The following is a 12,743-nucleotide window of genomic DNA, read 5'->3' as shown; positions in this document are numbered from 1 at the left end:
TCCTTGAGGCCGCTTTCCTGTAAGGGCTCGTACACATCACCGTTACGTATTCCATTATGACTTTCCGTTATAACATGGTTATAATGGAAAATAACGGAACCCATAAGACAGAAACCTTTAGAGGCAGTCCGTTTTGATCCGTCATAATAGAAGTATATGGGCAAGCAGAACGGATCCGTCTGGTTTCCTGTCGACAGAACTTTGTTTTCCGTCCAGCATAATGCTTGCCCATATGCTTCTTTTATGACTGATCAAAACGGACTGCCTGTAAAGGTTTCCGTCTTATGGATTCCGTTATTTTCCATTATAACGGAAAGCTGCTACCAGCTAATCTTTTGTGCCCCTCCCTGCAGCAGGCTACAGTTCATACACTGCCTGAGACATGCATGCTGCTGCACCGGGCACAGGCTGCGGCCTCTCCTGTGCCTTTAAGGAATTTTCACTGTATAATAAATAAATAAATAAAATGTCTAACGACACATAAAACTTTAATGCAATTTTAATAGTACTTTTCATTTTTAATGCACTTACGGTTCTAAGGGCATCCTGCTGTTTTCTTGATATTCCTGCCGCGGGGCATGTCGGTAGATTCAGCACCCTCCCCCCTCTCAGTAATGCACACATGCGCAGTGTACAGTAGCTAGTGTCACTGATGACATTTGGGAAGCAGAATTCCTGACCAGAAAAAACATCAGATTTTGGAAATGCAGGTAGATTACAAAGTGTCCAGTGTGTAAGGTGCAGGACAATATACTGGACCAGGTCTACCCTTTGCACTTGCATGTGTGGCACGTCAGCAAAGTGTCTCTCCACATTTGTAATGATCCGTATATATATCTAAAGCTTCTGTTGGATGCAGTCCAGCTACCCACTGTGTGATATCTGGGCATGGCGTCATAGGATATTCACTGTAGCTATTGCCTGCAGGCATGGGCGTAACTACCATAGCGGCAGACCATGCGACTGCTATGGGGCCCAGGGCAAGAGGGGGCCCAGTCTTAGTTGGGATTATTTCCTCTTCTACTGGTCAGGACTCTACCTTCTAAAGAAACAACTTCTAGCAAATGAGACAGTGGAATAAATGGCCCAAGGGTCATTGAAAGGGGTTTAGGCACAAACCCTTTTGTCCTGTGTGGGGCCCGGTTTGGTCCTTGCTATGGGGCCCTTACTTCTCTATGTACGCCACTGCCTCCTACAAGATGGTAGGAAATAGAAGGACATTTAATGTAATGTGGGCTGTGGGAATGATTTTTTGGGTGTCTTTAGGACTCTAGAAACAATCACAATGAAAGGGATCCTTCCACTTTGTCCATGCAGGGCTATCTGTGGGCAGCATGGCACAGAGCAGGAGGAGCTGGGCAGATTGATGCCCTGAATCTTTTCCCACAAAACTATATGACTTGTCATTTCTGTGCTTAGGAGTCCAGTGGGCAGTCCTGTCAGTGAATGGCAACCTTTCCTCTATAGAGATAGCTGTCAGTCACCGACTAGGACCACCCACTGGACTTCTAAGCCCAGAAAAAGCAGAAATTCAAATGAATAAGTGACAAACTAGAATATATCTTTTCCCACAAAGCTATTTATGAATCTGCTCATCTCCTCCTGCTCTATACTATGCTCCCTGCAGATCAGACACCAAACAGGTTCCCTGTAATACACACATGTATCAGTGCAAAACCTCATGCTTAGGCCTCATGAATACGGCCGTTGCCGTATGGCATCCGCATACAGCGGGTCCGCAATACACTGGCACCGGCCGTGTGCACCCCGCATCACGGATGCGGACCCATTCACTACGGTGCGGACAGATCACGGACCCATTCAAGTTCAACGGGTCTCGATCCGACCCGGCTGCCGCTCAGATGTTGCCCGTGCATTGGGGACCGCAAATTGCAGTCCCCCAAAGCACGGAACGGCCGCGAGCATGAGGCCTTAAAGGGGTTGTTTCAGCAAGTGGCATTTATCATGCAGAGAAAGTTAATACAAGGCACTTACTAATGTATTGTGATTGTCCGTATTGTCTGCTTTGCTGGCTTAATTCATTTTTCCATCACATAACACACTGCTTATATCCAGGGGTTACGACCACCCTGTAATCCAGCATCGGTGGTCGTGCTTACACACTATAGGAAAAAGAGCTGGCCTTTGTATGCTCCTGCGGTCCTAAACACCATAGACATTTGGACCTTTTCCTATAGTGTGCAAGCGCGACCACTGCTGCTGGGTGCAGGTTGGTCGTAACCTCTGAAAACAATCAGTGCATAATGTGATTGCAAAATGAATCCAGCCAGCAAAGGAGACAATATGGTCAATCACAATACATTAGTAAGAGCCTTGTATTCACTTTCTCTACATGATAAATGCCATTTACTGAAGTGAGACAGCCCATTTAACGGCATTAACAATCATATCTTGTATATCTGATTTCAGACTTCTAACTTGATCCATCAGAAGGTGTCTCCTCCAACAGAGCGGCACGGCTCCCCCATCCTGTCATTCATCATCCTGGAACAGTTCAATGCTATCCGCCTGGTTCAAAGTATCCACCAGTCCCTGGCGGCTCTGAGCAAGGTTATCAGAGGGACGTCATTGTTGACCTCCGAAGTACAGAAGCTAGCAAGTGCTTTATTAGAGCAGAAGGTAAGTGACGTCTCCCAGCCTCATGTCACGTGTGAATGTTGGACGCAGTTTATGTTTTACGCTTAATGAATTATTAAAGGGAATCTGTCATAGTAACATAGTAACACTGCCTGTCCAAAAATAAAAGTCGCCACCAAAAAAAAGCCTTAAGCTTTGATTACGGCACGCATTCGCTGTGTCATTGTTTCGATAAGCTTCTGCAATGTCACAATTCATTTCCATCCAGTGTTGCATTAATTTTTCCCCAAGATCTTGCATTGTTGATGGTAGAGTCTGACTGCTGTGCAAAGCCTTCTCCAGCACATCCCAAAGATTCTGGGAACCTGTCACCGGGATTTTGGGTATAGAGCTGAGGACATGGGTTGCTAGATGGCCACTCGTACATCCGCAATACCCAGTCCTCATAGAACTTTGTGCTTTTATTGTGTAAAAAAAAAAGATTTCATACATATGCAAATGAGTCCAGCGTGAAGGAGCCCAGCACCGCCCCGCTTCCTCAGAATCTCCTCCTTGCTCCCTGACGCCAGAAAGCTAGAGCGGCGTAATCTCGTGATGCGCAAGCTAACGCATGCGCAGTGTCGTCGTAGTGTTCCTTCCCTGTGCTGGCATCAGCCTCAGGGAACGAACTGCGCATGCGCTAGCTCGCGCATCGCGAGATTACGTCACTCTAGCTGGGGGCTGTACGAACCTTCCTGGTGCCCAGCCACGCCCGCCTGTGAAGAAGCCCAGCACCACCTATGTCCTCCGAATCTCCTCCTTTCATCAACGATAGATTGCCGGGAGCTCGCGATGCACATGAGGCTGATGCCAGCACAGGGAAGGAACACTATACCGGCACTCCGCATGCGCGAGCTCCCGGCAATCTATCGGTGATGAAAGGAGGAGATTCGGAGGACATAGGTGGTGCTGGGCTCCTTCACAGGCGGGCACGGCTTGGCACAAGTAAGGTTAGTGCAGCCCCTTGGGCACCTACAAGAATAATTTACATATCTCTAAAATCCTTTTTTAAAGAAAATAAAAGCACACAGCCCTATAGGACCGGTATATTGCGGACATGCTAGCGGCGATCTAGCCGTGCATGTCCGCAGCTCTATAGCCCCAAACTTGGTGACAGAATCCCTTTAAAGAAAAAAATAGAGACCCCCCTGCGCTCCTATTGAATAGATTTGTGTCAATCTACCTGGGTGGGCAGATCCTGCTGCTTGATGTCTTTGGGGAGCTATTGTTCTCCCTTGTAAAAGTGTATATAGAGTAGGTATATCACCCGTAGGGGATATAGGACATAAGCGCTGGTGCACAATCAAATTCAACTAGTCCTATGAAGTTGGCACTATGCTTGGTGCCAATCTGAATAATTAGGTGATTTTGCTGCACAATTAAGTGGTATTGTGATGTTAATAACTGTTGTGGTGGGTCAGGATGTCTAATCAACGGCTGAGAGTGAGCGGACAGTGTGTAATATAAAGGTGTTAGCACTGGGGAAAAAACGGCAAGTGGGAGGTGAATACTGGCATAACTACTATCCTGGTTACCTTGGTTGTTCTTTCTCCAAGGAGTTCCTTATGTCGGTGTTCTGTTATGTTCGTTCTGTATTCTTCTTGTTGTTTCCGTGGGGATGTTGATATCCTTTCAAGTCCCGGCGTTCTTCTTGCTCTCCTATCAGCAGCAGCGCGGCCCCGGCCGGAAGCACGCGCGTCGCGAGGGAGCTTGATCCGTTACCCGGGAAACCTCTGGCGGTGACGTCACCTGGTGCGAGTATGGTGGCCTCCGTGGGGCAAAAGACTGTAACCTACGCGTTTCGGAGCCAAAGCGGGCTCCTTCGTCAACCCTGACGAAGGAGCCCGCTTTGGCTCCGAAACGCGTAGGTTACAGTCTTTTGCCCCACGGAGGCCACCATACTCGCACCAGGTGACGTCACCGCCAGAGGTTTCCCGGGTAACGGATCAAGCTCCCTCGCGACGCGCGTGCTTCCGGCCGGGGCCGCGCTGCTGCTGATAGGAGAGCAAGAAGAACGCCGGGACTTGAAAGGATATCAACATCCCCACGGAAACAACAAGAAGAATACAGAACGAACATAACAGAACACCGACATAAGGAACTCCTTGGAGAAAGAACAACCAAGGTAACCAGGATAGTAGTTATGCCAGTATTCACCTCCCACTTGCCGTTTTTTCCCCAGTGCTAACACCTTTATATTACACACTGTCCGCTCACTCTCAGCCGTTGATTAGACATCCTGACCCACCACAACAGTTATTAACATCACAATACCACTTAATTGTGCAGCAAAATCACCTAATTATTCAGATTGGCACCAAGCATAGTGCCAACTTCATAGGACTAGTTGAATTTGATTGTGCACCAGCGCTTATGTCCTATATCCCCTACGGGTGATATACCTACTCTAGAATCCCTTTAAACCTCATCTGCCACTTATCTGCCCAAGCCTCCAGTCTATCCAGATCCCTCTGTAGTAGTATACTGTCCTCTTCAGTGTTAATTACTTTACACAGTTTGTCATCTGCAAAAATTTCTATTTTACTATGCAAGCCTTCTACAAGATCATTAATAAATATATTAAAGAGCAGTTTTCTGCTGCCCTCCCTTTAAAATCCCTCACTACTCCAGAGTACGCCAGTCAGTGCCCTTAGTCATGAGCTCAGGGCTCTCGCCGCCCACCTACCTCTGATTGACCGTTATTTCCAATTGAATGAGTAGCAGGTGGGAGGGAAAGCAAGAAGTTGATGAATACTCGGGACTCATCATTATGCACTGGAGCCGTTCAATACAAGATTTTGGCAAAGCGGCTGGGTCAGTTAAAGAGAGTGACCCAGTATTTTGCTGAGGAACCCTGTCATTAGTTTGTTTCCCTTAGGACACCACAAAACTGGTGACAGATTCCCTTTAAAAAAATATATAGTTTTCCATTGTAATTATTCATTACGGAGTCTTTCTGGTGCCCTAATTAATCATTTCTAGGCCATGCTGATGGTTACACAGCAGCCAATATATGCTTGGGCTCCTGCATAGCAATAGAATATGCAACCATGGCTAACATCATTGGCTTTATCTGTTCATTTATGCATCCAGCATTGGGACACATAGAGAAGAGTGGACAGTGATTCACAACTCACGCATTTCAGGTCCCGACTGCTACGGAAGGTGAAGTGGTGATGGTGACTGGGTACCAGTGCTGGTAAGGGGTTTTTATTGAAGAGGCAAGATGGCTTGAGAAACAGTTTATACTCCTTGCAACTGTGGTTTGAAGGGGGAAGAGCAGCAGAGGACCCTATTATGTTCCTTTCCAGAGGCTTTTCCTAAACTTGCATTATTTCAAGGCTTGGTTCAAAAGATATACAGTGCATTCAGAAAATGTTCGGACCCTTTCACCTTTTTTACATTTTGTTATGTTGTGGCCTTGTGCTAAAATAAAAATCAAGTTTTTCCCCTTCAACCAGCCCCATAATGAGAAAGTGAAAACAGAATGTTAGAAATGTTTGCATTGACATGCATTACGTATTCAGACCCTTTACTCGGGACAGTTGAAGCCCCTTTGGCAGTGATTATACCCTCCAGTCTTCTTGGGGATGATGCCACAAGGTGTGTACTCCTGGATTTGGGGATTTTCTGCCATTCTTCTCTGCATATCCTTTCAAGCTCTGTCGGGTTGGATGAGCACCATGGTGGACAGATATTTTCAGGTCTCTCTAGAGATGTTTGATTGGGTTAAGTCAGGGCTCTGGCTGGGCTTCTCAAGGGCATTCACAGAGTTGTCCCTAAGCCTTTCCTGTGATGTCTTGGCTGTGTGCTTGGGATCATTGTCTTGTTGGAAGGTGAACCTTCAGCCCAGTCTGAAGTCCAGAGCACTCTGGATCAGGTTTTCATTAAGATATCTTTGTACTTTGCTCAGTTCAGCTTTCCCTCAATGCTGACCAGTCTCCGTGTCCCAGCCACTGAAAACCACCTCCACAGCATGATGCTGCCACCACCATGCGTCACTGTCTGGATGGTGTTGGACAGGTGGTGACTTATGCCTGGTGTTATCCGGAGAAAATGCTTAGAATTTATGCCAAAAAGTTCTGTCTTGGTTTCATCAGACCAGAATCTTGTTTCTCACAGTCTGAGAGTCCTTTAGGTGCTTTTATTGCAAACTTTCATGTGCCTTTTACTGAGAAGAGGCTTCTTTCTGGCCACTGCGCCATGGAAGTTTCTTCCATCTGCACAAAGGATCTTTGGAGAGGCAGCAAGCTCTAGGAAGAGTCCTTGTTGTTCCAAACCTATTCCATTTAAGAATTCTAATGGCCACTGTGCTCTTGTGAACTCTCAGTACAGTAGAATTTTTTTTTTGTGCTCTCCTCCAGATCTGTGCCTCCACACAATTCTGTCTTTAACAGCCGGTTCAGACCTGAGCGTTTTACAGCGCGTTCCTACGCGCTGTAAAACGCTCAACAAGGAGAATCCAATGCTTCCCTATCGGCATGGTTCTCACCTGGGCGTTTTACAGCGCGTACGATCGCGCTGTAAAACACCCGACGCCCCAAGAAGTTCAGGAGCTTCTTTGGGGCGTAGTGTCGCGTGTTCCCATACATAGACTTCCGGGAACGCGCGACAATGGGCGTTCGCTTGTCTCCGCGGCGCGATTGTAAACGCCCGTACAATCTCGCATACAGAGCGTACGTTCAGTACGCTCTGGTGTGAACCCAGCGTAAGTTCTTCAGGCACTCCTTTCCTCCTCATGGCTTGGTTTTTGCTCCGATATGCATTTCTAGCTGTGAGATCTTAATGTAGACATTGGTGTATCTTTGCAAATCATGTTCAATCAACTGACTTTACCACAGCTGGACTGCAATCAAGGTTTAGAAACATCTCAAAGATGATCAAGAGAAATGAGAGACCCAGGACTAAATTTCAAGTGTCATAGGAAAGGGTCTGCATACTTATGTCCATGCACAATTTTAGTCTTTCTAGTTTAATAAATTTGCAAAAATGTCTAAACTTCTGTTTCCACTTTCTCATGGTGGGGGTATTGGGTGCAGGACGATGGGGGTGGGGGGTCTTTTTTTGAATTTTAGCACAAACATAACAAAATGAGAAAAAAGTGCAAGGGTCTGAAAACTTTCCGAATACATTGTATGTGATATTCACCAGGAGGCCATGCTAACTGCCAGGGTTATAAAGGATTCCACACCACTTCAAAGTCGCCGCAGATATTCAGGTTATCATCCGTACATTTCAGAAGATCTGATGGAGTGTGTATGACTGTGAAACGCGTCGCCAATAAATTGAATTTTTCAGAAGACCTTTGAAGTGGTTTGGAATCCATTATAATCCTGGAATGAGATCAGCACTGCCTTTTTAGCCATTTTCTCCTATTGTATACCACATTCCCAAACAGATCCACATTTTCTACATCGGAATGCCCCGGCTGCATCCCCTCCATACCAGAAGCTGAATTTAGGGTGGTGCCTAATTAGTGCATCCCTAATAGTGGAATACACTACCTGCACTCTCCTTTTCAGTGAATATATGACAGGTCTCACCCTATGGGGCAGCTACTTCAAAGATATACAGCAGGCATGGACCACCTGCCGTCTAGGGGGCCCCATGCGACCCACGGTGCCATTCTGTGTGCCTCCAACCATCTGGTTGCTTACATATAGTTTCCTTGTCAGAGAGAAGAGTGGCACACAATTTAGGAGCAGGGACTGACAAGTTCTAATGGCCCACTGTGTCGCCATTTTTGGGTCCTTCATACATCAGGAAAATGGGGTCCATTGACCCCTGCTTGGCGCTCCAGAAAAGAGTATAGAGAGTTTAGAGAGGTAGTCATCTATGCATAAGAACTCCAGCAATCTGTTCCCGGCAGAGAAACCAAAATACTTCATGCAGTGTTATTTATCTAGCCGAAATCCAGCATTTATACCAGAAAGCAGCCCAGATCTCGGTCGGATGCCATTATTGTCAGTATTAGCAGTATAATGCTGTGCCACATATGGTACATTACAGGAATCTGATCCTCTGTTGGAACTGACTATTGGAGTTTGCTCCACGTATGTGAACCTAGCCTATGTATGTAGCTGTCTCCATTGCAGTTTATGGATGTTGTGAAATGCTAGGGTGTGACCAGAACACCTATAAGCTTCAGTAGAAGGATCCACTGGCATGTAAGATCCCCTCCTATCTCTAGTGCTGATCAGAGGAGAAGGGGGACCTCAATTTCTACTGATAGGGAGTCCTGGAACTTACACCTGCAGGCATTTATGGCCTACCCTTTTCATATGCCATAACTGTTTCAGATCGTAATACCTCAAAGTTTTTTTTGTGGCCCTTGGGTGTGGTTCAGTATAACAGTGTGCTCCTTGAACTAGAAAAGGTTGTGCCCCCCTCATATAACAGATGGGAGCGAAGAGTCCTCTGGATGGTATTGTGATGTAATGAAATGTCAGGCCTATCCATGTAGTGCACAGTGAGTGTCTCTTGGACCCGCAGTATAAAATGTACATGTACCTTTAGTGTACAGTAATAAGTGCCCGCTTCCAGGCAGTAGTGGACAAGCTTTAGGCAGAGCCACCCTTCTGGAGGTGCAATCCCCATTTTCCGATGAACAGGGAACTCATCTGTGCTAGGTTTATATGGTATATACCAGTGGTGTCCAGCCACCGGCTCATATGTACTGTAAATCCTATTTCTAAAAATGTTAGGGTACATGTTCAGGATTCATGTGCGGAGAATCTGCAGGTGTTCGCAGGCAAATCCGTGCGTTCAATCCGCATCAATTGGTGCGGGTTTTACGCATGCAGATTTTACTAAGTGAATGGAGAAAATCCGGTCAGGAAAAATAAAATTAATTGACATGCTGCGGATTGTAAAATCCCCACCGCAGGTCAAAATCTGCGCTGAAAAAATCTGCACCGCGTGCATTGAGAATTTCAAATTCTCATAGAATACAATGTATATGACCTACGGTGCGGATTTTCCGCACACAATCCTGATCGTATGCATTTAGCCTTATTCTAAACGTCATTGTTTTTGCCAATAGCGGTCACCCCCTGCCTGGAAAATAGGATGGAGTGGAGCAGCCAGGCTATATACCAATTTCCTATTCTAATGAAGTGTTTCGAAACAGAACCACAGGATATACACGATTATACAGACAGCCATCGGATGTGAGAAGAACACGGGTGTCCATGTCTTTCATTGACACATTATTTCCTGTTCGTTTGCACGCTCATCGCCCCGACCCCAGCAGCGGGTGTACGTCTCCCAGCAGTGTCATTTACTGATCTAGAGTCTGATCCGTAGAGGAGTAGCATTGTCAGGTTTTCTTCTAGGATTATAGAACTTATGACATGCCATAGTGGACTTTGGATCAGTAGGGGTCCAGGTCTCCGAGAGCACCCGCACCGCCCCCCCCCGCAATCCTTAGAACAAGTGCATAGCTGATATCATCTGTGATTGGCTTTCTTCAGGTGAGAGGAAGGGTTAGCGGGTGAACTTGAACAGCCCTCTGAAGAGTAATCCTGCCCCTTCGTTTCACTCTCAGCACCAGGACCCCCATCAAGCTACTTACCTGTCCGAGATTTTATTTTTAAATAATAGTTACCTTTTAAAGGTGTTTCCGGGAGGTCAGAATTGATGGCTTATCCTTAGGATGGGTCATTAATATCTAGTTGGTGGGGGTCAAGCACCCAACTACTCTGCTGATCAGCTATTTAAAGAGGCCATGGCACTCAGGTGAGCTCTGTGGCCTCCTCACACCCTAACAAGCACTACGCCGTACATTGTATAGTAGCTGTGATTGGTATTGCAGTTCCGGCCATTCACTTAATTGGGACAGCGCTGCCCATAGTCCATGTGACTGATGAACATGACATCACACAGGCGTATGAAGAGGACACTGCGCTCACGGAGCAGCATGGTCTCTTTAAACAGCTGATTGGTGGGGTTTCTGGGAGTTGGACCCCCACCGATCAGATATTAATGACCTATCCTGAGAATAGGCCATCAATATTGAAATCCCAGAAAACCCCTTTAATACAATTGTATGTAGAAACTTAAAGGGAATATCCCAGAAAGGGCATTTATCACCTATCCCCAATGAAAAATGTTTGATTTCTGGAACCCCCTGATCACTTGAACAGCCGCCCCCTCTTCTCTCTCACTGTACGATGGCAGTCAAGGATGCCAAGTGTATGGGGCTGAGAGAGGAACAGCAGAGGACAGCCCTCGAAGGTAGAGCTTTAGGATCAGAATGGCTGATGTGGTCGCACACCTTACATAGATTTTGATCTTATTAAGCCATCATGACATGGATGCGCTTTCCTCCTGGGGTTTTCTTTGGGTGCTCCTGTTTTTCCCCACACTTTCAAGACCTAATTAGGTGACTGTAACTGTTCCTGTGAAATTGGTCCTACTGTGAGGAGAAATTAGTGTAAATCCTACTACGAGTGTTCAGTGCTAATAATACAATCGGAGCCAGCATTTCACCGTGTGTGGTTAGCTCCAGATATTCATCCAGTTGATAGTAGCTGCATCGGGTCATCAGGAAGGTTACCTCCACTCGCTGTGCGGGATGTCGACTCTATATTCTTCTATTTAAACACTTTCCAATTTTCCTGATAATGATCTAGTTGTATGAGAAGTGCAGAATTGCACTGACAGCTGCCAGACTGTACATCTCTGTTTGCTTTGTCATTCGTCAACCATCAGAGGAGAAGGTAGAGAATGTGACATTGTGACCCTGACAGATTGTCAAAGCCTACTGCCTACAGGGTGGAGGGAAGCACTGGGAGAGCTCGTCAGGCATACTGTATCATCGGTGATGTCTTGAAATGGCCACAATAGGGGGACGTGACAGCTGGCTTATGGATTTCTGTCTGCAGCGTAATAAACCGGGAGTCCGATCCACTGCATTGGCGTCCTGTGGAAGGAGAAGGGTAGAATGGCTTGGCTACAATTAAGAAAAAAGATCCCAATTTTAAAGGCAAAAAATAGGTAAATATTGTAATAAAACCACACACGTATACTGTATATTAGGCTGTTTTCACTTTCCAGTAGTAAGCTACATGCATATCCAAAGTCCCGCATTCACCCGGCTTATATTAATAGGGCGTCTTTCATGTGGCACTTTGAATTGTCATTTGTCGGCAGCAGGGCCGACAAATGACACATGACAAAATATGAAAATGGTCAATCGGCACTTGGTATTGGCCTGGCATCAGCCTGTGTAGGAGGACCCTTATTCTCCCTTTCATCTCCTCCTTTTACTCCCTCCCCCCATCTTTATCTGCCCTTTTGCCCCCCCCCCCCCTTCATTTCTTTCTTTCACATCTCTCTCCCTTCCCCACCTTTCTATCGCTGCCTCAAACTTTACTTGAGGCGTGATTGACACTACAGTGTGATCTGTCAATGTGGAATCCAGACTACACCCCCATTGAAGTAAATGGTGCCATTCACACTTCTCGCACCATACACCATTCTTGCCCGTTTTCTATGGCTTGTTGGTTATAGTGAATCGGTCCAGAACAAAACCTCACACAGACGTCCACGTTCATCTGTGTTTTGCAGACGGAAATGGGGAACGTTCGTCTGAATCAGAGAGTCTTTATTCACGCCACTGAGAAAGTCCGCCTTGGAGTCACCAGTGTGGACAGTGATGTGGACACACACGAGGTCCAAGTGGACGAGGGCCAGTGGAAAGAGCATAGGGATGTAGAACATTATACAAGGGGGGGGGGGAGAAGCCTTTTACCACACAACAGTGGCGTTAAAAAGTTGCACGTTATGATGTGTGCCATATTTGCACAGCATTTTGTGACTTTTTGAGCAATTGAAAAGTAGTGAGAAAATAGGTGTGGCTTATTGGAAGGGGAGGAGCCTCAGTAACCAACTGAATATACTATAATACCAGAAACTGGCATAAGTTATATCTCAAATCTACGCCAGTCCCTAGCTGGAGGCTAGAGATGCGCCTGTTAATAAATGAGGTCCATCTCACCCCAGCCCACAGAAGATCAAGACTGGAGCAGCGATCAACAGTCCTAATGAATCTTCACCAAGAGGGACATAGATTTATCTCCATCGGCTCAAGTAAAAAAAAGTGC

General features: G+C 46.3%; 1 protein-coding gene across 3 annotated transcripts in view; it reads left to right on the top strand.

Annotated features, from left to right (window-relative positions):
- Window positions 1-12,743, top strand: part of DYNC2H1 (dynein cytoplasmic 2 heavy chain 1) — a 433,565-nt gene that overhangs the window by 343,142 nt on the left and 77,680 nt on the right. For all 3 annotated transcript variants that reach the window (XM_040426277.1, XM_040426279.1, XM_040426278.1), the window contains one exon: window positions 2,431-2,640. In XM_040426277.1, coding sequence (XP_040282211.1) covers window positions 2,431-2,640 — 210 coding nt within the window. The remainder of the gene's footprint in view (window positions 1-2,430; window positions 2,641-12,743) is intronic.

Source organism: Bufo bufo, chromosome 3 (assembly GCF_905171765.1).
Source record: "Bufo bufo chromosome 3, aBufBuf1.1, whole genome shotgun sequence".
In the NCBI taxonomy this organism is placed as follows: Eukaryota; Metazoa; Chordata; class Amphibia; order Anura; family Bufonidae; genus Bufo; species Bufo bufo.
Note: the sequence above shows the minus strand (reverse complement) of the source record. Positions and strands in the feature narration are given on the sequence as shown.